The sequence below is a fragment of the Vidua macroura genome, chromosome 7, assembly GCF_024509145.1.
Source record: "Vidua macroura isolate BioBank_ID:100142 chromosome 7, ASM2450914v1, whole genome shotgun sequence".
In the NCBI taxonomy this organism is placed as follows: Eukaryota; Metazoa; Chordata; class Aves; order Passeriformes; family Viduidae; genus Vidua; species Vidua macroura.
Genome location: NC_071577.1, coordinates 32,803,662 through 32,828,959, shown reverse-complemented (window position 1 = coordinate 32,828,959; position 25,298 = coordinate 32,803,662). Strand labels below are relative to the sequence as shown.

Here is a 25,298-nt window from a genome sequence, read left to right as displayed (position 1 = left end):
CACAAGTGGAGTTCAGCTCTCTGTTCCATGGAGTGCTGGGCTCTGAGCTCACCTGTGCTGGCCACAGAGGGGTGGGCTGTGTGTCCCTGCCAGGTGACACAGGAATGCAGCGGCGCTGGGCTGCCTCAGAGCGCCGTGCTCGATGTCTTTAGCGCTGTCTGCAGCAGCTGCAGGAGTTCTGCAGCAGAAGCATGTCCTGAATGGCCGGAGGTCTCCCTCTGGGCATAATCAGAAATTTCTTAGTCTTGTCATAGCTCATATTTTCAGTGTGAAAGGTGAGGAGGACTGTCATGTTCTTTGGGGTAATAAGTGGTAGTGCTGAAGTTGCTCCAGATTCAAGCAGTTATTTATCTATTATTGCTCCAAGATTCTGTGGAAGAATCTGATGATTTTCTTGCACCACAGGTAGAACTCTGACCTGTACAGAAAGTGCTTGTTGCACAGATTTTTTTTCTAACCAAAGATTTATAGATACAGTTGACTCCTTTGTTTCCTTTCCAGCTGCATCTGCTCTGTAGCTTTAGAGTTTGGTTGGCGCTTTCCTTGAACAAGGTGTTCATCCTGATAAATCCATGAATTGGCAAATAATACCTGTAGCCACACTCCACAATTTCTTTCCTTGCAGCCTGTTCCGGTCCTCAACCAGCCTCTGGGGGAAGAACCTTCTTCTAATACCCAACCTAAACCTCCCCTGACACAACTTCAGGCCATTCACTTGGGTCCTGTCACTACACAGAACAGATCAATGCCTGCCACTCCTCTTCCCTCACAGGAAGCTGTAGCTGCAGTGAGGTCTTCCCTTAGTCTCCTGTCCTCCAGGCTGAACAGAGCAGCTCTGCTTTTTTCCACCTAAAAAAAAACCTGGGCTTTAGAGTGACCTGCAGCAGCTCTGGGCAAGCTGCTGCTGCTGCCCGGCTGGAGCAGAACAGGCTCGCGCTGGCACCGAAACGCTGCCCTGCAATCACAGCAGGGATTCAGCTTGGATGGGCCATGCAGGAGGCTTCAGTGGAGCACCAAAAGGGAAAAAAGTGGAGTCTTTTTCTGTAATTTAGCAGCTTTTCTCTGCATGTAGTGTTTGAAATGATTAAAGACACACAGGGGGCCTCTCCAGCTACTGGCACTAGGTTTGCTGTTCAGCTGGGGAGTGGATGTCTCTGTTTTCACAGCTGTCTGCCATCTGCAGCTAACTTGGACTGGGTGCTCTGCTCCAGACCTCAGCCTGAAAGCAAATCCTGTAATTGTGAAACATGTTGCAAACATTAAATAAGTGTTTTGGAAGGAATTAATTTAGAAGAAGGTTTACAAAAAAGATGGTTTAGAGGATGCCAGATGTGGAAGAATGCGATTAGTGCTGAGGATTAGTGCTGAGGTAGAATATTAGAGCAAGCAGGGCCTCAAATTCTTCACAGTCAAATAAATGTGATCATTACCAAGAATTAATATCTCACTAAGCCAAAACATTCTTGCAGGTGTTTTTCATTAATTTGAAATTACTTAATAAAATAATTAAAGAATTTCTGTGTGTTTTTTCTCCATTTGGTTTAACACTTAATGTGCAAAATCTCTAAGAAACCAGAAAGTCACATAATTTTGAAGGTAGTAGATTTTGACATTTATCCCCATTTACAGCATTATTAGCTGAGGGTCTCAGGTAAAAATTGCTTTAATTTTTTTAAGAATACTCATGAAGATGGGGAGAAGAGGTTAAAAAGCGTGTAATAATAATTTCCACATACAATAGCATATCCTGGTTCCACTTTGTGCCTTTTTGAATTTACTTTCTTATCATTATACCTGAAAGCATTGAAAGCTTTTTGGGCATAAAGCTACTGATGTATTCTTGAGAATACCTGTCTTGATACACAGTTAGCAACTCCTTTTTTAGCAGTTTGGGAAGATTCAGTAGTTGCAGTCAAGATTTTAGTACTTGTGATGTAGTAAAGAGACCCAAGTGTATACTAAGAAAAGCCTTTTACTATTACTTGCTCCCATATACCTGAGTGGAGAGAGACTAGCAAGGGAAATCTTGGTTTATGTGATGTTGCTCAAAACAAAATATACAAAGTGCTGAAGTATGTGAAGTCCCCTTCCTGGAAACTTCTGGGCACGTGTTTAGTTCTACTTGCTGAAGTCAGGTAAGTCACTTGTGTTTGCAAGACTGTGCTCCAAGGATTTGTTTGGTTTTGTTTGTTCTGATCAATTATTCTTATCCCAGGGTCATGATATATTATCTACCTTGCACTGCTGGAGAGTTTCATTCTCTGTTTTAGGAAAAGTAGCTGTCTCAGTTCTCTCCCAGCCACTTTCTTTCTCTTTCACTCAATTTTGAAAGCCAAATTGTGGCTCATGAATTCAACGTCCAGGTATTCTTGTACTACAAGTAATCAGCAGGAGCAGCTGCCTTTTAAAAAAACAAAATTTTTCGTCTAGTCTCTGTGTTTTTGAAAAAAAAAAAGATTGGAAATAAATTTTAGTGTAGCATAAAGCAGAATTGTAAGGAGGTTTCATCAGAAAGCATTGGTTATTTTCAAATTGAGCAAGAAAGAGAAAAATACATGAAGCAAAGAAAAGGATCTTGGGTATTGTGCAGGGAGGGGAGAGCTTGGCATTTAAGGACTTCCCTTCCTCTGGGCTGGAAATTTTTTGCATATTTCAACTGAGGAATAGTTCCATTTCTACTCTTAGTTTGTGGGCTATTGATAATTCACATAAAATAAAGCCAATGTCTGTTTTCCTCCTAAAGCCACTTTACATTTGACACCACCTTTAGCTGCTGGCTGGTGTTGTATCTGCAAGTACAAGGTGAAAGCAAGCAGGATCTACTCACAATCTTGGCAACAGAATTAATTTCAAGGGGTGATCTATTAAAATTTCACTATTTTAGAGCTATGTGTAAGGTAGATTTGTATCTTCTAAGTATTATATGGGGAAGAGGAATTCACAGTAAGTCTGCCTTTTGGAAAATGCCTTTCTTGGCTGCAAACTATGGCAGAGTGAGCTTTGTGTCTCCACAAAGTACTTGTGCTTAATTGAATCCACTGCCTGCATTCACTGAGAGAGAAGTGAGAGCCTCTCAGGCCATGACTAAGGAGCCTTCACAGTAATGTTACCATTCCTGTTGCAGCTCTGCTGCCTGTTTTGCTGCAGAAATCAACATTTGAATTCCCAAGTCCTTATTTCCAAGTGGTGAATGGGTTAAATAGTTGCAGAGAAGCCCTTTGGCGTGGTCAGGGCTGGAGGGGAATGCAGCCCTGGCTGCAGGGGTCAGGCTCTGTAGCTGTAGGAAGGGTGCATTTCTGTCAGTGCACACAGCAGTCCAGGGGCTTCCTGTGGAAAATGGCACCTCCTGAAATAGAACAAATATTCAAAATTACCGAAGAGATTAAATGCCTAACCATAATGGTGAATCTTTCTACAGGCAGGAGAAATAGATGTTTTGGAATGCTGCAGGCAGTGAGTGCAGAGCCACTCTTGTCAGAGCTTCAACCACTCATCCATGTGCACTTCTGTGCAGTTTAGTTGTGTTGAGGAACATGAATGGTTGTATTTCATAAATGTTCTGCAAAGGAACATGAATTTTTCCTTGTTAATGTTAGATTCAAGTAATCAGTGAGCTCAAGGCTTGCTCGGGAGAAAGCTGCTGCCTGACTTTGAAGCTTTTCAAGAACTTTAAAATGTTCCAATATGTACATTAAAGAAAAAAGTGGGAGTTTGGAGCAGCTTTCAAAGTTAAGGAACATGTGTCAGGAGTGATGAGGAAAGAAGGGAAACTTTGGATTATAGAGTAGACTAAGACTGTGAGGATGTTCAGAGGGTGACTGAGAACTGGTTTAGGATGGAGACAAAGCTGTTCTATGAAATGAATGAGGAATAAAGAGGACACAGCCACAAGCAGTGGCACAACAGTGAGTATCCTTCAGAGATATTTACTTATCTGGGATCTGTCAAATGGAATTAGCAATACCTGCTAAGTAGTAATAACAGGATTAAAAACCTTCTCAGGGTTCAGTCATAAAATAAATAATTCTTAATCCTGTACTTTGTCACTGATCATTTGAAATGAAAGTTTTCACTGTAGAGACAAGACAATGTAGGTACCTTCACCATTAACAACACTAACAGCCTGAAAAGGGGAGAGAGAAGCAAAAATCATACTCCTGATCTTCAAAAATAAATGAGATTGATTTATTTGAATTAAAGAAGACTAAATAAAATAGAATCATTTGACCAAGTCGGCTTTTTTGGTAACCTCTTGAAAGCTGCTTTTTAAATAAGAAGAGCTTGTCAGCTCTCAATAAGAAGTTGCTTCCTAGGAAGCAATAGTCATTAGAATGGTTCACTACTTAGTCTACCTGAAATGGAATCTAATAGCAATAATTTTAGTTGACATAAGTAACAAATACTTGGCTAAATTATTTTATAAGCAGATAACCATGCCTTGGTTTTGCTTGCATTAATTTCTTTTACATTAGAAATAAAAGTGCATTTTTATTGTGGAAATACACATTTACAGGAAGTCCTTGTTGATGTTATTTCAAAAGCATCCAGCATTTGATACATCCAGCATTCTCTCATGGTTGTTTTCTTTTGCTGTTGATGTTGAGTGATACATCACCTTCCCAGAAATTCTCTGTACCAATATAAAGCCCAGTACATTTTGGATTATTCAAACTGATTCAGCTATTTTTGCTTCAGTTTTGAGCTCACTGCTGAGCTTTGAATTCTGGCCATAAAGGACTTACTTCCAAGTCACCCCCAGTTCCCAGTAACGGTTAAAATCATTGCATTGCTCATGGTATGTAAAAACCCTCATCTTTATAGCTTTCCGCAGCAGAAATCATGAAGTGACTACTGCTGAAAATCATTAGTTTGGGGAGTCATAGGGAAATCTATTTCAGATGGTAATTTAGAAGCAAAGGGAACAGCAGTAATAGTGACAATAAAACTTTGCTCTTTGGTTAGTATTTTCCCATAAGTTGTTTATTATGGAAGTATGAGAGAATGATAAATGACCAGGCTTTTAAAATAGTCTTTGGTGGAAATATATTTACTTCCTGTTACATTCCCTGAGACACTGTATATCATCAGTGTACAGTGCTGAAATGATGTAACAAAAACTTCTGTGGCATGTGGCTTTTTTAGTCCTGTCACAGTTGCATTTTCTCAGTGTGTATAATCTTGCTGTTGCTTTGATTGTGGTGTTCAGCTATGGAAGTGCACACATGGCCATTGTGATTTATTGCACTTTGTCATGGAATCTGGAGCTCAGCCTCACAAAATGAGTGAACTTGATAGCCTTTGCAACAAAGTGAGCAGGGAAAGAGCAGACAAGGCTGATGAGTGGCAGTGAAGAAGGAAAAAGGAGGATGAGGAGCCCAAACTTGAAAAATAAAGAGCATTTATATAGTACACTTGAGGTAAAACATTGGTGTGTCAGTCAGAAGTCATCAGCAAGCTGAGAAAAGAGAACTGCAGGCTGCTGTTTGGTTTTGCTTCTCCAATGTGCTCTCACACCATGATATAAAGCTGTAACTTACATTTATGATGGATGTACTGTGCTGTATGTCCTTGCAGAAGTGTGTCTCATTTCACAGTTAGAAAACCAGATGAAAATTTCTTTATTCATTCAGCTGTTATAAAACTTGTCTCCTGTATGATTTTGAAGAATGCAATAATATTTTTTAACATGAATAGGAATATTTCAACTGGAAAGACAATTTCAAAGGAAGGATTTGCTTGACATAAGTATTAAAAGTATGTTTAGTTTGTCCAATATTATAATAAAATGGAATATGAGGACAATATTGGTGCAAACTAATGATGAATTATTGTAGACTGTTCTGAGCCTGAGGAAATTATGTATTCATTGCTGAACATTCATTTATATCTACCAAAATGTTGGTTTTTCTCTCCATCTCTCTTACCTCATCCAGATTTATATATTTGAAAATAACATCTACTATCAGCCTGATGTAAAGAGCAGCTCATTGCGCCTGACATCCTCAGGAAAAGAAGGAATTATTTTCAATGGAATTACAGACTGGTTATATGAAGGTAAGCTGGACAAATATATCTGCTTATAAAAACAGATGCAAGGTCCTTGTACAGACCCAACAGCACAAATCTGTTCATTTCAGAAAATGCTCAGGGTGGGTTTGCTTCCTTCCCTTCTCATTTTCTTGCAAGATTGCCTTTGTATCTGCTCATTCTTTGTATTGGTTGCTGGTTTGCATATAGCAGTGTTTTCTGAGAAAGAAGAATTCATTTCAAACCAGAATGTAGCAAATGAACTCTTGGTAGCATGTAAGATTGAGCAGGGAAAGGGCTCAGTTGGCTGCTTTTAGGGACAACAGTGATGATCCATTTACAGTTAAAACATCCCAACAGAAAAGGGCACCCAGATTTGAGTGGGGGATAGCTCAGTCTGTCTTCTACAGCCAGTACCACATAATGTTTCTCTCTGCACCCAGAATGCTTTTAACATAATGATAAATTTAAGGGAAAAAAATAAAAAAACTGAGCAGATTATCTAGCTTGGTATAACATCTTGAAATTATTACACATTTAATCTACTCTTCCTATGGGGGTCATGTATTCTATGTATAAATAGCTTGCTGCTAATTTACCTGAGGTATAGAATTTCTTGTGTGAAGAGTTTTTTTAGGAATTGTGTTAATGCCATACAGCTTGGAACTTCACCTTAAAAATGGTCTATCCACACCTCTTGGCATTGCAGTAGTTATGGGCAAACAGCTCATTGTGGGGATTTTTTTCCAAATCTCTGCCCAAGTGAACTCTGAAGTTAAAATGGTAATCTGCAGCCCTCAGCCTGTATCTGATAGTTACCCACTGCCAAGGTTTCCATTAGTGTTTTGAAATCTTTTAATGTGGCAGCACATTTCAAAACAAAAGAACTTTTTTTTTTTTTAATGGAATGTAATTTTATATGCACTTAATAATCTTAAAATCTTACACGGCAGCATGCAGATTGAAGAATTTATGCAGATGCAGCTCATTGTAGTATATCAAGTTTTTGCTAAAACAAAGTGAAGTTCATAAGAGTCCCAGCCAGGAGAAGCAAAAGTTATCTCATTTGGGACTAGAAAGTTTCTGAGGTGTTGTGGGAGATGATCCCAAAGCCTTCCCATGAAGCATGTCCTAAAGCCTTCTTTTAGTTAAGAAGCCTCTTTGCTCATTATTTTCCAAGTTTTTTAATCCCAAGCAGGGATTGCATTTCCTGACATGCAGAGAACTCTCTGGGTTCCCAGGGCTGCAGGCAGGCAGTGAGCCCTTCTCAGCTCTGAACACCATGGAAGTCGGGTTGAGAGGGAGTTCTGCCTGCACATGCTGGAGAACCCCAATATCTGTTGGCACAGGAACACACTGCTCCACTTTCAGCAGTTTTTTAGCAGCATCAGAAGCTGAGCAGGCTGAATTTTTTCCGGATGAAGTTGGGAGATTTTCAGTTGAATCGAGCACTCTTCCTCCTTTGACCTCATTTGTTTTCTTTTATCTTTTCATGAGATTTTTATTAGCATTTTACCTTGCAAAGCATTTGGGAATAGCTTTTCTTTGTGTGAATAACCTTGTCTAAATGCAAACAGTAATATTTTAAAGCAAACATAATTGTGGTTTTTTGCTGTCTGATATTCACCATTCGTTCTCTGCTCTCCTCCTGTGTAAAAGGTTTTAGTTATCCAGCCAGGGAGAGAAGCATGACCCAGAATATATGACTTTGAATATAGGTCCCAGCTTCATTTCACCTAAACTTAGATAATTCAACCCACTAAGCTGCTTCAGAACCCTCAGAATCCAATTAGCAACTTGGAGAGTCTCTACTGACAGTTTAAGCAGTTTTGTTAGGTAGTCTCTCAAATTAGGTATGCAGTCAGCCCTTTTCCCTTAGTACACTATTCTCAATTAGTTTTCCAGACAAATTCTTCAGATTTAAATACAAAATCCTTATTAAGCAGGCCAACATATCAAATACATAATGAAAATTCTAGTGTTTTCACAAGTGGAAGCAGAAGATTTGTACAGGGAGAATTCAGAATTGCTCAAGAGCTGCTGGGATTCCAGGAGTTTGGGTTCTGTGCTTGTGGTTGCTTCTGGTTTGTTTCTTTTGACTGTGATGTACAATGATAATAAATGTAAGAAAACACTGAGTGACATTCTTGAAATTGGATTCATTTGTAAAGCAAATAAAATTTGAATAAAAATAAAGTTTTGGTTCAGATTTTCAAAGTTTCACTCCAAAAAAAGTGAACTTCCCAAGAATTAAGCTGTCCACTAAACTGAGACAAGAAAATCATGATATTGCACTCCAAAAATGATTACATAAATATGACTGTGTGAAGATCTGCATGTTATCAGGTGCCACAACTCAGAGAAATCAGATATATTGAAGTTCTGTATTAAGAAGAGAAGAAAACAAATTGGCAATCCCAAAAAATACCCCAAAGCTCCAAATTATTTTAAATTATTTCAAATTTAACTAAACACATTATTGGAATACAATAGAACTAAGCATATGTCAGTAGCAATCATCTTTCACATTTAGATGATTAATTGACGTTAGTGAAAGTATGCATTTGAGGAAAATGCATAAAGCTTGGTCCTTCAATGTTCCTTGTTATCCAACCGTCCAAGCCAGGATGATGTGAAATTACTGAAATTACAACAGACACATTTCAGGTTGGCACAGGGAGAATAACTTGGTGCCAGCTGAGCAAGGTAGACACTATGTGTGAGGTTTTTTTATGGATCCTAAGGAAATCTGGTTTTGCAGAGGAGCTTCTCCATTCCCACATTGCCCACTGGTGGTCTCCAGACGGGGAAAGACTGGCCTTCCTGACCATAAATGACTCTCTGGTGCCCAGCATGGTTATTCCCAGGTTCACGGGAGGTCTGTATCCAAAGGGAAAGCAGTATCCATATCCTAAGGTAAGATGAGTGGGAATGCAACCCCCACCTCCTCTTCTGTGTTCACTGATAATATTCAGCCATGTGGAAAAAGCGTTTCCAGACAGTTACAGAGGCTGGTTTTGTTCATTATGCTTTTCAGGAAATAATAATTCGGTGGGTTTTTTTGTTTGTTTGTTTGTTTTTCAGGAGATTATAACTCCTGAAAAGAAACTAATTTAAGTAATTTCATCACTGATATTTGGCTTGGTAAAATCAATCCATCACCTCAGAGAGAAGGGTAAAGCATTTGAAGGACTGTGTAGGAAAAAAGATCCAGCCCCAGCTGCTCTGGAGTCAGACACTCTGTGTGCAGAGCTCAGGACAAGTTCCTTCACAGATACAGAGATCTCAGTAGGTTGTACTGTTGTTAAGAAATGTGATAGAGTGGCACTGAATAAAATAAGCCACAGTAACATATTTTCATGGCTATCAAAAAGAGAAAAAAAAATAGAATTGTCAGTGTTTTAGAAGATTTAGAGAAGGGTTTGTTTATTTTTTAGATTTGTTTTGGAAAGTGAAAGATCAGCCCAGATGGGGCTAATGCCTGAAATCACTTCTCATTTTCTGGGGATTTTCTGGTGAGGTGCCTTCAGATCTGCTGTTTTGATTTTCCAGATGATCAGTTTATCCAGCCCTTGCACAAAGTGTCTGGGTTCCTTTCTGACAGGTCCACCTATATGGTACTCCTCTGGCATTTCAGGGGAAGTTTATTGAGAGCTTTAGAAAATATTCCTCTTACCTTGCTATTCTTGCTACTGCTTTTTGGTCATGAACCTTTATTCTTAAAAGCTGAACAGTTAGTGTGTACCAGGTACTATGAAACAGTAACATATATTATATCAATAGAATATATTTGTGCTATGAAATAATACTTTGAAATAATTTTAGGGGTAGTTTATATTACTTGCATTGGCAAAATGCCTTGAGTGACAGAGCAAAGAATAAAATAAGAAATATTTTTAAGTCAGCTTTGTGAATGAGCAAGGAGTAATATTATTTCATTAGCAATTCAGCATAGAAGTGATAACACAATACTACTTCAGTAATCTCATTAATGAAAAAAACATTATCTTTATTTAATGTCTCCATTTAATACAAATTTAGCTGCTCGTTAAACATCATTAATTGGTAATGAAGCTGGTGGTGTAGCAACAGATTACAAAAAAGATTTGATCTTTATTATAGAGTGCAACCATCAGAGAAAATTATAACTAGGATTAAAAAATAAAATGAAACACTCATGTTTTTGTGAGCACTGGAACATGCTTATCTGTGTCTGTGTACATGTCATACACACAGACTGTATTCTTTAAAAAAAAAGTTTTTAAAGCTTTTTTGTTTCCTAGCAGTGTTATAAACACACAGATGCCACTTCCTTGTTGTCCATACCACTCAGAAATGAATGGATACAGCATTCTGACTTTATTTTGAGATAAACCAAATTTCTGACAGGAATTTGAGGGTGTATTTCAGCCTATGAAGAACCAAGTATACAACTTTGTTATTTACTATAGTAAATCTGTAGAATCAGTGATTTTTACCTTTTCCTTTCAGTATTAAACAGGGCTCAGCCCCACTGAGGAGCATACTTCATGATTTGTATCCCAGGGGTGTTATGTAGTGTAATTGCTGTGACATGAAGCTGAAACTTGGGGGTGGCATGTCTAGGACAGGGATGTGGGACAAGCAGCACCTCCTTGCAGCCCTCCAGAGCCTCTCTTCCTGTTTCCATTGCTTTCCCTTCATCTCAGGAGCATCCCTTAGTAACAAGCCAAGTTACAGGAGAAGGATGATTCCCACCTCCCTGTAGACCCTCAAGATTTATCAGACTCTTCCCAGTGGGTATCTATCAAACTGCCATGTTATTCCCCTTTAGCCACAAGAAGCATTTTGTTTCCCTGGGAGCTGGCCTGCCAAAGCAGCTGGCTCCTGGTGCAGGCCAGAAATTGAGATTTTCAGCTCAGCAAAAAAGGGAAGGAAGACTGATGGAAAATGGTAAAGAAAAAGAGAGGATGGAGAGGAGAAATGCTATCCAAGACTGAGGTGGTGCAGCTTTTCAGAAGAAGGAACAACAGCATCTGAAAAAGGCTTAGCTGGAGGCTGGATTTACCTGCGGATTTAGGAACTGACTGTGTTTTGGTAGCTGACTTCACTGAACTAGACAAAGCCACTTCTAGTGCTGCTCACTTGCTCTGCACAGGAAGGTCTTCCATCAGTAAAGGGTGGTGAGACAATCACTCAATACTTCATATTTTTATCTGTGTGATTCATATGGCTATGAAACTATTTTTCCAGATTTAAGATATTTGAACTTTAATAACTTTTCAATCTTATAAAGATACTGAATTATGTTAACAAATTACTCTGCTTAGCTGTCACTGATTCAGTGCCTCTAAAACTCCTATTTATTTTTTCTTTTCCAAAGGCAGGTCAAACAAACCCCACAGTAAAGCTGTTTGTAGTTAACCTGTATGGACCAGCCCATACCCTGGAACTGATGCCACCTGACAGCTTTAAGTCAAGGTATATAGTTTAATGGTGAAATGTTTTATGGTAATTGTTCCCAAAACAATCAGGATGTTAACAGTGGCCACTTACAACTGTTACAAACAATCTTAGGCTGGTGTAGCTCTCTTCTACATAAATTGAGATTTTCTAATTTATTGCAGGAACAATTTAATATTGAATTATGCCTTGCAATTATTAGTGTCAAGTGGAATGGTTACTGATTGTATTAGTAAGAGAAATTGTTTTGAATGAGTTGAGCTTTAAGTGTCAGAAGGTGCAAAGAAGTTTAGCAAGAAAGCAACGTGTAAGAAAAGATCCCTAAGAAAAAGATAATCTTGAAAATGTTGTACAGGTGTTATAGTTTCACTTCAGGGTTCTCTGATTCATTTTGCCTCCTCAGCAGATGGAAAGTAATAGTAGACTCAAATATTAATTGTGAGCACTGGAATGTGTTAAGTATCTTAAAACTTCTCTTGTCTTCTTGAAACTGAAGCCAAATCTCTTTGCCAGTCCTTTATAAAGGTATTGTTGTTGTTCAATTGATAAAAGTTCTGGCTTGCTTGTACATGAGAAGACTGAGTAAATCTATTTAAACCTGGGGAAAAAAGGTTCATTTCTTCATAATTTTAACTTTTAAGGTGTAATTTCTGTGCTGTAAAACTTGGAAAGATTGTATATTTGTTAGCCAGTTTTACTGCAAATTGTGAATTTGACTTGGGATTCCAGTGACAGTCTTCACACTGGTCATCAACTCATATATGTCCATATATCATTATATATATAGAGAGGTATGAACAATGTGCTTTAAACAGGCTTTTCTACAGTGAAAATCTTTGAAGTTTGTAATGATTGGGAGGGTATTTTTCTAAAGTATTAGCTTTTTAGTAAACGTAGCAGCTACCTTTAGCAGTCAGTTTATTTTGGTGTGTTTCTAACCCTTTCATTATGGAGTTATTAGTTAATAGGTCATGGGAGTCTTTCAGAATGAAATTGAATGGTTCATTATCACATACAGTTTTAAGGATCTTTCAGGGCAGAAACATTTTTAGAAATAGTTATAGGTTATTTACTAAACTATTATTAGAAATAGTTATACAGGTCATAACTATCTGCTGTTATGGAGAGATTCACTCCTACGCAAAGAAACCACAGAAATAGGAAGGGAGGGAGGGGCAAGAGAAGGGGAAAGAGGTTCTGTTAGTTAACCACAAAAAGTAACATTCAGATTCTCAACTTGTCCCAAATTGTGTCTGGTGTAGGACCTTTGAAGACATAAAACTGTTTCCCTGATTTTTAGAGCATCTGGGAACTTGATGTAAGATTGAATAAATTCAATGAAAAATTCAATTAATAAATTCAATGAAAAATTAATTTTCTTCTTTTAGGGATCCTGTAAAGGTGCTTGGTTATATTTCCCAAGTCCTGTTCAGGTTGTTGTATATAAAGATAGGGATAACTCGTAAATTTTACTCCTGAAAGTTTCATTCTCTAGAAAAATTTACCACCTACTATGCACTGTTAATGCCACAAAAAGCCTGACAGTCTTTTTCAGGTACATGGTTGTATTTCATGCAATTACTGTTTCCTACTTGGTGCTTCCATTTCATGTGTACAGATATGTTTTGTTCAGTGGCAAACTTCATTTTATATTTTGCTTCAGTCCTGTGTCCAGAATGCAATTAATTTTTCCTCTTGGAAGTGGGGTTGTCAGGAAGCTGGAGGTGTGTACAATAGAGCCTGAGAAGCTTGGAGACACAAACTGATTGCTCTCCTGTTTGTGTCACCTGGTGTCATGGTAGATCTTGTTTTACTTGTGCTTACATTTTTGCTCCTCAGTAAGATTAAATAGTCAAATATGAAAGCCAAAGAAATCTGCATGCTGAGTTGTTCAGGTCTGTTCTGCAAACACAGGACCAGGCTGGGTGAAGCTGCAGTGCACTCCTGTCTCTGGCCTCCCCTGTGTCCCCTTTGCTGCTGGTGCTGCTCAGCATCTCTGATCTAGCAAGGAGCTTTTTGAATGTATAATTAAAAGCCTGTTGTCAAAGAGTAATGAGGTCTCTATCAGTAATAGATTAAAAGCTAATTATATTCAAGTTAAGCCCCCTGTTTTAAAGGGGGTCTGAGTTTTTTCCAGACAAGCTGACTCCACTGTTGCACATAACTCAGCTGGACTGTGAGAGCTGCCAGAAGGGGAGAAGGGAAGGAAATAGCTGGGCTGGGATGACAGACTGCAACAGGTCTTCTCTTAACATCCCCAGCCTGAGAGCCCAGCAGGATCTGGGGAGGAGGGAGGCAAATCCTCCATAGCCCAAGGAAAGCCTCATGTGCTCAGCTAGGGGTGTTGAAGGACAGTCAGTCTGGCTGATATTATGAGCTGTTTGTTAAAACAGAAACAGGAACACATTGATAGTTGGAGGGACCTCCCTTTTCTCCAGAGTCCTGTTACAAAATACTTATTATTTTATAATTTTGAAGTGGGCTCTAGCTGAACTCTAATATAAACTCTAATATTGTAGAACTTTTTTTTTCCCCCTTTGGCAGTAGGACTGGATTATTTTGCAAAAATGTATGTCATCTGAAGTTATTTGTTGTAGGAAAATACTGTTTATGGCTTATGTTGGAATTCAGTGCTTATTTCTAAGCTGGCTGGAAAGTACACAGTTCATGTGTATTTGCAAGCATATGTCTCACAGTTGGTAAAGTTTGTGTATATATGCAAAAATTTCCCAGGGGAACATCACACTGAGCCATCCCACTTCTAGGAACACAGATACTGGACATTTGGGGTTATTTGCTCCATCATTTAGTACTGGCACTGTCATGCAGTACAAATTCAGCATTTGAATTAACTGTATATATGTTTTTTTTTCCTAAAGTCTAATCTGAAATATCAATGATCTGAACACTGTGTTTTCAAATGTTTTGCTTAGGGAATATTACATCACCATGGTGAAATGGATAAGCAACACCAAGGCTGTGGTGAGATGGTTAAACAGAGCTCAAAATATCTCCATCCTTACAGTTTGTGAAACCACAACTGGAGCTTGTACCAGGGTAAGTTGTTTGAGTTTTGTGTTGTGTTTTTTTTTTTTTTTTTTTTTTTTCCAAGGTCTCTTTTCAAGGTTTCTTCTGCATTTTGTTTTCATATTCAGAAAAAGATATTTGGAAATCAGTTTGCAGATGCAGTAGTTGCAAGCTGAATATAATTAGTCAACAGGGAGGAAATGGATGTGAGAAAATTCCAAATGTGGTGAAATGAGTTCATGCAGTTAGCAACTTTGAGTGACATTTTCAGAATTACTAAGCTTTGTTCATTCATTAGCTTCATTGGAAGCTGCAGTTGCTGAACATCATGTACTTGGGATATAGCTAGAGCAGTGACAAGCTTGTCCTCTCACAGATATTTTCAGCTGACTGGTTCCTCCTCTCTCCCCTTGCAGAATTCCGTTTTAGATCTTTCTGTCTCTCACAGCTTCCATACACTTAAGGAAAAGGTGTAAAATCCTTATAACTCCTTCAAGTTTGATTGCAGAATTAAATAACTTTAGGGGGAAAAAAATTGAAAGGCAACAGGGATATTTCATTTTTGAATGTAAGCCAAACTGAAATACATTTTTCTCTTTGAATCCAGACACATTCCACCCTTAGACCCAGACTTTGACTTCTGACACTCCTGCATTACATCTCCCCATTTTCACAGTCAATCTTGCATCTTGAATGCATTTGGCTGCTTTCCCATTCTGAGTCACAATCTCTTCCCAGAACCAGCTAAAAGTATAAATATTTTCTGTACATGCTGATATCAGTACCAACAGATGCTCCAAAGCAGAGGATATAATTTGGCAGTGTAAATGGTAATGAGTGATTAATGTTGGCCTCTGAGTCAAAAGGCTCCCATCAGTGTCTGCTACTGAAGTCAGTCATATTGAAGTGTTAGAGATTATTTCCAAGCTCCTCTTCTTCTTTTGCTGCTTACTACAGGGTCCTTTTCCTCACTCAGAAACTATGAACGAATCCCCAAAGTATGGATTAAGTTTGTGACCATGGAGATTTGGTTGCCTGTGAGCCTTTTGTCTTTTTATTAAGAAAGTTGGTCCTGAAGCACTGCAGCTGCTTCTGAGGGAAACCTTTATGTGCTCCAAGGTCAATTGGACTTGTTGGAAGTAGGTGTCCAGGGAGCTGTAATCCAGGACATAATGTAACAGTGAGAAGTCCCACTCCAGAATACTTGCAGTGCAGCAAAGGACATTTATAGGGGGGTGAGGAAGGATAGTGATGCACTCTCACTGTTGTGAGCACAGCCCAGGCCTGGCTCATCCTGGAGGGTTCCTACACTGCACCCTCTGGGATAAGGTGATGCTTTTGAAATCACTGATGGATGAGGAAAGGCTAAATATTGTGGGAATTTAACATTGTATCACACCATTTGATTTCAGCTGTAAACCTTTTTTTTTTTTTCTCTCTAGAATGTTGCACACGTCCTCAGTTTCAAAAAGGAATGTATAAAACCAACCGCTGCAATAGCTACAGATTTTCATTTTTCAGGCCATATATGTACAGTTTCCTCTATAGCTAATAAATTTTCATTACTTCACTGTGACTATGTCAATTTGCAACAGTTGACGTGTATTATATTTTTTCCCAACAATGTGTGCATGATATTTGGTTGTTTTGTTGTTTGTTTTTTTTTTTCAAATGGCATGATGTGAAATATGAGTATGAACAATAAAACTCAATAATTTGTTTTTATTTTTTTTCTCATCACTAATGCCACACTACAGCCCATTAAAGCACAGGATTGTGATTTGAAAAGGTCTCACAATTTGAGCTTGATGCTGGCTGTTTGCCCAGTGTTGATGAAGGACCTAAAATATCCAGTTGTCAGATGATGCCTAGAGGTAAAAAACAAATAGAGCTGCCTGTACAAAGCTTCTTGATAGCTAATCAGAAAGGACTGAAATGGCATTCTTAGCTCCCCTGTGGTGTTCTACCAAAAACTCTGAATAAAGCAGCTGACTTTGTAATTAAATTATCATTTGTTTCAATGCAAGTGCCAACAAAGAGATGAGGAGATTGTAACACAGTAGAAAAAAAACCCCATTAAGTTACTAGAGACCTTTTGCTGAATGTGGGAAATATTTTTTATCTATAGCTATTCCATAAAAGCTTTTTTTTTCCTTTTTTTTTTCTTTTAGAAATATGAAATGCAGTCAGATCTGTGGCTTCCTAAACAGGTACAGTATAAATGCTATTTCTGGGTGCATAATGCGTAATTGCTTCATTGTCACTTTTATTTAACTGTGTGTTATTTTATAAGCTAATAAAATCCTGAGACACCTGTGAGGGTTTTGGAGGCAATATTCCCTTCAGTTTCTGGTCTGTCTGGATTCAGTTCAGTAAGCATTTAGATGAACAGCTGATTAACTACCCAAGTCTGGGATGGTGGAAGACAGACCAGATGAATCTCATTCCAGGCATGTCCTACTTACTGTGATTTGTTTCTGATTTAAAAATTATCTCAGCAAATTAAAGGAGGAGTTCAAAGATTAGAGGTCATTTGGGCTATAATTGGAGTGAGAAAGTAAAATATTTCTAAATTCATACCCAGAACAATATGTTTAACTAATATGTCAGCCAATTATTCCACTTTCAAAGCTTCAGAAGAACTGTCCAATAACTGGATGAAACACATTCCATTTAAACTACATTTCAGGCTTCATTTTGCAATGTGCAAATGAGAAATCATTTTAACAAAAAAAACCCTATGCTTTTATAGCAAGCCATTTCCTTTAATATTTCTGTGCAAAGCTAGACATGGAGAGATGGTATCACATCAGGCTCCAGTTTGTGATAAAACCCTGATTCAGAATATCACTTCAATGTGCTTATTTTTTCCATACAACTTTATCAAAATTAGTGGGTGTTAAACATGCACTCAGTGAGTCCAAACCATTGAAACTTTTGTTCTCCTCCTCAGCAGTAGGAGTTGTCTCTGTCATTATTTGTATGTCTATAAAGGACACTGTTCTGGAAAGTCCCCCTGCATTAGGAATGAGAATACCAGAGGTAATTACTAGAGATTATTGTGAGGGAGAGTTCTGCAAGGGCTGTAACCCTTTAGGACAGGCTTGCACATGGCATGAACTATATTCAGCTTTAGCCACCACATTTTTGTTAAACTTAGCAGAATATACTTTAAAATAGCAGAATATACTTAAAACCTAAGAATGTTTTCTCCAACTGAATTCTGAGCACAGCAAAACCAAGGAGATGAAAAAATTTGGGCTGATCTTTTGTTAAGAAGTGTAATGAGAAGTGTGCCAGACTAACACAGTGTTACACTTACAGAACGAAGAGCCCGTTTTCTCCAAGGATGGCAGTAAGTTCTTCATGACTGTGCCAGTGAAGCAGGGCGGCCGTGGCGAGTTTCACCACATAGCCATGTTCATTGTGCAGGTAAGGCTCTGGTCAGGCTGCTTATGATATCCTACTGGTCATCTGGGACTTTTATTGGGGCCCAGGGAAGGCCTGAACTTCACTTTAATCAGAACACTTGTGTCATGGTCATTTGTCCTGTCCAGGTTGTCTCTCAGTGCAGTGGGATGTATTTATAACTTCTTCTAGAATAAACACTAATTTTACCTTCTCTAAATACACTATATATGCATATTTTTAAATAACAAATAATTTTAAATGTCTGTTCAGAACCTGCTTTTACAAAACAGTAAAGGGATATGTACCAAATATATCCAATACATAAAATACCCAAATACCCAAACTTAAAATTTGTGTGAAAGTTAGGACACTTTTATTACCCTTTGCAACGTTTTTCAGCAGCTTCCATTTCCCAGGGTCATTACTTTTTCCAAAGAAGAATCTGAAAGAAGATAAATTTGCAGTGTGACTTTGAAGGTCACCAGTATGAAGTTGTGATGAACTAATAAAGGAAATTATGCCCTGGAACGGAACACTCCAAGGCATCTATTTAAATCATCGGAGCGTTAATCCAGGTGCTGTAGCAGAGCCATATGACATAGGAGGGATTACCAAGGTACCCAAAACATCAAAATATCAGATATGTGCCAGGCAGCTCTATCTGCCTTTATGACAGTGTTCTGGTATAAACATTATTAAGTCTGAAATATGTTCACAGTGCACTGCAGACAGAACAAGAACAAAAGAACTCTAATGACAGTTTAACCTGAAGAAACGAGAACAAAGATCCTCATTCACTAGAGTAAATATATCAGGAAAGAGTCAGTGAAGATAAAAGACATGTCAAATTCTATTTCCTAAAGAAAACAGTAACTCAGATGACGGTCTGGTAAAGGTGTATTGATATAATAACCACATAAAAATTCACACCTGAGCAAAACCATTTAATCAGTTGTGGTGGGTCTAGGGCTGGCCAAATGCCAGTGCACCCACTAGAATATACTTATCCATTTCCTGCTGTGAGATAGGATTGGGAGGAAGGCAAAGGAGGCTCAAAGCATTATTAACAGTACTTAAAAGAAAGCTGGGCTGGCCCTGTTACCTGTTCCCAGGCCGAAAGGAAAAGAGAGAATTCCCAGGGTTTGTTAGTTTTAAATTGTGAGTCTCACAGAGGCTGATCTAGTTTTTAATTGGCTTATTAACATGCTTATTCTCAAAGCCAGCCAGCAACTGGTTTTGCTAGGCACAGAGGGAGCTCTCAATAGCTCCTCTCAGAAAAAAATCACTTCTATGGGTGGCTCCAATGCAAAACCAGTACATCAATCAAGTCTTATTTTGGCATCTTTCACAGTATTAATAAGGACCTTTAAAATACATGAAATTATAGTGATCTAGATCTGAAAGTTTACTTGCAACATTTCCAAGGATGTTACAGATACAATCAAGTTTGTCTTAACCATATAGGCTCTGACTTTTCTTGCTACTAAAAAGTCCAGGAAACTTGATCCTAATTCAGAAAAATATTTAAGCAAAGATCAAGCCCACTCCTATTCAGTAAGGTAATTAAATACATGCCTACTTCTAAATACATATTTAATTCCAGACCACATCTTTTAATTCCAGCAGAATAATGCTTAAAGTCACACTTATGTTTCAGAATTTAATATTCTGTCCCTTTTAGGCAGAATTAGAACCCTGAGTACTGCAGAGCTCCAAACCTAAAAAATACTTCTATTTTGCCTGCCATCAGCATGAATAAACAAATCTGAATGGTATCACCAATGACAAATTTGGCTTTAAGCATGTAGCTGCTCCTGAGAAAAAGGAAATGTGATATCCCATCTATCAGCCATTATTCATCAGTAAGCAACATTCTGTGTGGTAATGGGGCTGATACAGAGCAGTAAAGGGCAGGAAATATGTTTATATGATGTGTTTTACACACTGCATTAATCTGATTGTCCATTATTTCTAAAGCAAACATATAGGCATAAAAGGTATATTAACCGTTGCACATAAAGCCCTTTGTCACATTAGATGTTTGTCACACCTTGTGAGAGCCACAGCAGCACAGCAAGTGCCCTGCAGAATGTAAAGCAGTCAGCAGATCACCAGTACCCACATGGTCACAGCATTTCTGTGACGGAAAAGTGTAACTCTGGAATCTGGCACCGAGATTCTCATTCCTTCTCTGGTGCCACTCAGTAGAGACATCAGCCATTGACAGAAATCAGCTTTCATGTGCAGGAAAGTTAAAACAGAACCAATGTGGACTTGGAGGGATAAAGAAGCAAATTTTCATGACTCGCTTTGATTTGATCACCGATGCTGATTTCTCAATCTTACAACGAATGCTGGTCTTTCTCAGACTGCATTTCTTTGACTGCACTTCAGAAAAGCACGTGTCAATGACACAGAGCATGTTAGCAGAGATACCTAATTAAATCTTTATGCAGGGAGAAGCTACTGCCTGAAAGGTTGCTGTCTGTCATAGATTATTTACTGTATGAATGGAGAGGGCTGGATGCCTGGTTTATTGTTTTCAAATGCTTTTAGTAACTTATGAAATATTTAAAAGAAACTAATCTCAAAATTGGATTGAACAATGTCTTATGTATCTAGACATTTCTTTCATGGAGTTTTGGAACTCTAGAAAATCTCCTTTTTTTTCCAACCACAAAATAAGAATTATAAAGTAACTTTAATGGATCAAGGGGATAACTTTCTTCAAGCTTCATGAATTATCTATTATGGCTGTAACCTTGAAAAATAACCATGTTTATTAACGCTTGGCTGTGCTTTTTATTGCTGTTGCTTGTTAGATTCTGTGATCTTAATATTTAAATATCTATTTCAGCAGTTGCAGCTTCTCTCTCTGTAGAGAAGAAATAGTCACTTACAACAAATCACTAATATGTATTTTAATCATCCCTGGAGACAGCACTGAATATCAGAATCTTTCTGAACAGGGAGCTTTCATCATAAACATAAGTACAGCACCTAGCACAACATCCTGTTTCATTTGGTACTTGCAAGTCTTGTCATAGCGTTGCTATGTCATTCTTGCCTTGTGGACCTTTCCTTGGAACAGATTAGTTCCCTACGTGTCTCATAGGGTATCTTTGTGCATTTGCTTCTTTTTAGTTATTGCTGCTGTAGATGTGGAGCTCAGGGCACAGTTCAGAAATACATGGATTAAAAAAAAGGCCAACGTTTTTGCCTTTATGATTTTTTGTAGGCCTGAGTATCACCTCTGGGATGTCATCTCTTTTCTTTATAAAGTTTGTCTTGAATTTGAAAACTAAGAATATGTATATCCAGACCAAGCATAATAACTCTAATACAGAAAAATCCACATAAAATATGTTCAAGCTGTGAGGGTTGAAGTTTTAATCTTCAGTAGCCTGAGCCATGATTTTACCTTTTGCACTAGGAAACACCCTCAAATAAGCTTCTCGCTTAGGGTTTTTAGATTTTAACCTATGACTGATGAAGAGTCTGCTGCAGCTTCCAGCCAGAGTTGATTTTACATGCATTGTTTCCTGACTTCTATTGTTTGTTGACATGGGGGCAACTGAAAGAAAAATTGTTCTGAAAACCAAGATTATTTTAATGACTTTGAAAGGCTTTATAGATGGGACAGAAAGGATGAGTGAAGTTCAGGCCTGTCAAAATGTGAGGTTTGTGGTTTAAAGATGTTATGTTGCATATTAAAGTTTAAAAAGCTGTAATCAGTAATGACATGTGCAGGCAATCCTGCTAGGCAAAGAAGAATGTAGCAAGGTGAAAGTTAATGTTTTTCATCTCTCAACAGGCTAAAAGTGAACAAATCAGTGTGAGACACCTGACATCGGGAAACTGGGAAGTTATCAAAATCCTGGCATATGATGAAAATACTCAAAAGATGTAAGCACTATTCCCCTTTTTTATAAAAATATTCAAGTTATTAAAGTTGAATCCATTTAACTCAAAATTAAACAACATTTCTTTCATTTTGGAGCATTACCATAACTTTGACACACCTGAGTACGTACGGTGCAGTTTTAAGACAATTCATCTGCCATTCTTTTCCTAAATGCTTTTTTTATGCAGAGGGAAAGAATCACAATGTGATATCACTTGACTCAGTATTTTTCAGAATAAAAGGAATCAACACACAGTGCAGCAGTAATAACATTTTGGTGACTTCTTTCCTGGAATCCAAATAAGAAGTCATAATAAATTTTTAGTGCTTGATAAAACATCACATCTTTACTTCATGAGGTCTCAGAGTTTTGGGGATCTGATCCAACTTCATGAATTCAAACTATTTGTAGAGATTATCAGAGCTCCTGATTCTCACCCACAGACAACTCTTTCCACAGCCCATCTTAGTGATAGAGTAAAAGGAAATGCCATGCATATTTGGTGCTTTTGGGGAGGAGTTTAGAACTAACACAAAATGTCTAAAGGCTTCACTAGACTTCAGTGGATCTTGCTTAAATTTCACTTTTATCTGTCCATGGCAAAAAATACATAAGCATATCTAATTCTCATTTGCTTTAAAATAAATGATATTTCAACAAGAACTTTTTTGAGGCTGCAATAAGTCCCATCTTTTCCACTGGTACTGGAGAAAAGCCTTTTTTCCAAGTCTTTCTATGGGTTTTGGAAATACATCCATAGAGAATTTCCTGGTATTAATGCAAGGCCCAGGGTAAAAATGAGGTCTGGATGCAGTCATGCTGCAGAGAGGTGACAGATGTCCCATGAGCTGTCTCAGCCACTTGAGGGGATTGCCTTGGCCTCCTTCTGCCCATAAGCAGAAACTTCGTGGGGATCTCATCAGGGAAACACCAAGGGGCTTCTCTTGGTGTTCTTGGAAAGTCTCTTTCTACCCATGCAAAGTAGATAGAAGAAAAAGTTGGTTTACAGCTCAAAAAGTCTCTCAGATCTCATAAGACTTATTGTAATATATATCATAATTTCATTGTGGCCTTTATCTGTTACTTGGGTTTATATTGCAAACTCTTGGAGTGAAGCAGAAACTTTCTCTTCTGTATTTTTAGTATGCAGAGAGGTGTCCTGGTTGCTATGGAGCTCCTGGGCATCACACAAATTAAAACCATGAGATCCTGTTTTCATCAAGGTTTTAACAGGAAATGTTATAGCTTCTGAAATAACCAATCTAAGTTTAATCTTGGAACTTGGGTTTATATACAAGTATTTGATCTTCGTGGATATTTGTGAACTTACAATTTTTAAAATGTTAATTACGGTGTCTCTCACTTCTCTAAACACTACCTAAATCTGGGTTTTAACTTTTTTCCTCTTTTGGACACAGTTATTTCTTAAGCACTGAAGAGTCACCAAGAGGAAGACAGCTGCACAGGTAAGAGCTACATGGGACTGTGTTATCAGCTTCTTCATCCCAAGCCATAAGTGCTATGGTGCTTGGGTAATCATTTACATTGTGTAAAAATTAGTTTGTGTGAGCTGTAACAAAGAAATTGCCACAGCTTTTCAAAATTAAAATTTCCATTTTCTGAAAAATGGAAAAGTTTCTAACAAAAAATGTTTTTACCACCTACATATTCACTAGTCCTTTATAATCATCTAAAAAGCTAAACCTAAATGCAAGAGTTTAACATGTCTGTGTTTTACTAAATAAAGGTATTTATAGGGTTTAATCACGCAACTTAAAGTGTGGGGACAAATCACCTTATTTTCAGTGCTTAAATCTGAGGTTAGTGAGGTTTTCATTGTTTCCTACTAATGCTGGTGTTACCTCCCCAGCACTTTGAGTTACTGCAGTGCCAGTGGTGCTTTGGACAGCTTTTGGACCCTGTCCACATAGCCAAGTTTACTTTGTTGTATTTTATTCCAATGTAAAATGTTTCTGATCGTTTTCTTCCCCCAGTGTATCAACAGTGGGGTCATTGAACCGTCAGTGTCTCTCGTGTAACTTCTTGAAGGACCAGTGCACGTACTTCAGTGCAAAGTTCAGCCCCATGAACAGGCATTTTCTCCTGCACTGTAAAGGTGAGACAAATGCACAGGGTGCAATGCTGCTTGCTTCTGAATTAATGTGTTCCTTGAGAAGGGCATTAGGCTGGACTCTGACATGCAGGTCAGCAGTGGATTACTCGATGTTCTGTACAGAGCCTATCCTAAGACTGCAAGTAAAGATGTTATGTGAAATTATTAAATTAAGGATGTTCTGCTAAATTATGAGTGACGTCAGAAAGCTGCTTCAATCCTGACCCCTCTGTCCAAGTAAAGGACATCAACTTATATTCACCCTAAATAGAAATCCTTCAGCAAAAAAATCAGAATTTTGGTGATGGTACTGTGGTTTGTAACAGTTTATTATTTTATATATTGGGATTGATCTTGTGTGACTATACCTCGTTAAAAAATGAGGACCTGTGTTCTCTATCAGTGTTTGTCCACATGTATCTGCAATATATCTATACACCCCCATAATTATGTGTATGGGTGTATACAGCTGTGGTTTAATCCCCAGAGACAGATCCTCTATATCAGTGCAACTGTAATAAATAACTCAGTGTTTTACTGTTAGCTGCAATCCAGTAGCACTAAATAGCACCAGTTGGCTTCAGAATTTCTTTATAAACAAAAAGATTAAAACCATCCCACACAGAGAAAGTTATACCTACACATAGGAAATAAACACTGATATATAAGTGATTAAAAAAGGTTCAGAAAAGCACAAGACAATGCATAATAAAGTGCATAGGCAGACCTGTTCTTGAAACTTACAAAACTTTACACACACCATCCTTGCAGTATTTTTTCATAGCTAGGATCAGAGTGCAAAGAGTAGAGGACACTTCATCTGAAATACATATGAAGAGCTCATTTTATATTCATGCTTTTTCTCTATTTCTTTCACAACTCTACTGTTTTTTCCCGCCACAAAAATAAAATACCTGCTGACTTGAGCATTGAATGTATCCAAACAAGGAAACTATGAATATATATTGGCTAAAATAAGGGATTTGTTTTCGCTTTTGTGGTTTTGGGTTGTTTTTTTTTTTTTGTGGAAATTCACCTACAGTACATAGCTGATTAGAAGGAGAATGTACAAACTGTATGGTTTATACCTGGTTAAATCTGCAGCAGAAGTGATGGAGCTAATCTTGAGGTCCTTCTCTGAGTAATGACCTCCTCATGCTTTAGGCAGAGTTTTCCCTTGTGCTTGACGTAATCCCTATGGGGTAAGTCTCAGATTCTTGCAGGAGAGAGGGTTGATAAATTGGGAAGAGTTTTTTGCCCTGAATCAGCAATGTGCCAGGGTCCAAAAGCATCTTGTTACTATTTTAGCAAAATATATTCAGCCTGTAATTTTTAATGTGCTTCTTTGATATAAAAATATGGATGCCAGTAGG

The 25,298-nt window shown here is 38.0% G+C and overlaps 1 protein-coding gene across 2 annotated transcripts in view; it reads left to right on the top strand.

Moving 5' to 3' along the window:
• Positions 1 to 25,298, top strand: part of DPP10 (dipeptidyl peptidase like 10) — a 440,196-nt gene that overhangs the window by 392,285 nt on the left and 22,613 nt on the right. For both annotated transcript variants that reach the window (XM_053982682.1, XM_053982681.1), the window contains exons 8-16: positions 5,934 to 6,054; positions 8,789 to 8,943; positions 11,390 to 11,487; positions 14,403 to 14,526; positions 16,668 to 16,706; positions 17,821 to 17,928; positions 21,722 to 21,813; positions 23,231 to 23,278; positions 23,807 to 23,928. In XM_053982682.1, coding sequence (XP_053838657.1) covers positions 5,934 to 6,054; positions 8,789 to 8,943; positions 11,390 to 11,487; positions 14,403 to 14,526; positions 16,668 to 16,706; positions 17,821 to 17,928; positions 21,722 to 21,813; positions 23,231 to 23,278; positions 23,807 to 23,928 — 907 coding nt within the window. The remainder of the gene's footprint in view (positions 1 to 5,933; positions 6,055 to 8,788; positions 8,944 to 11,389; positions 11,488 to 14,402; positions 14,527 to 16,667; positions 16,707 to 17,820; positions 17,929 to 21,721; positions 21,814 to 23,230; positions 23,279 to 23,806; positions 23,929 to 25,298) is intronic.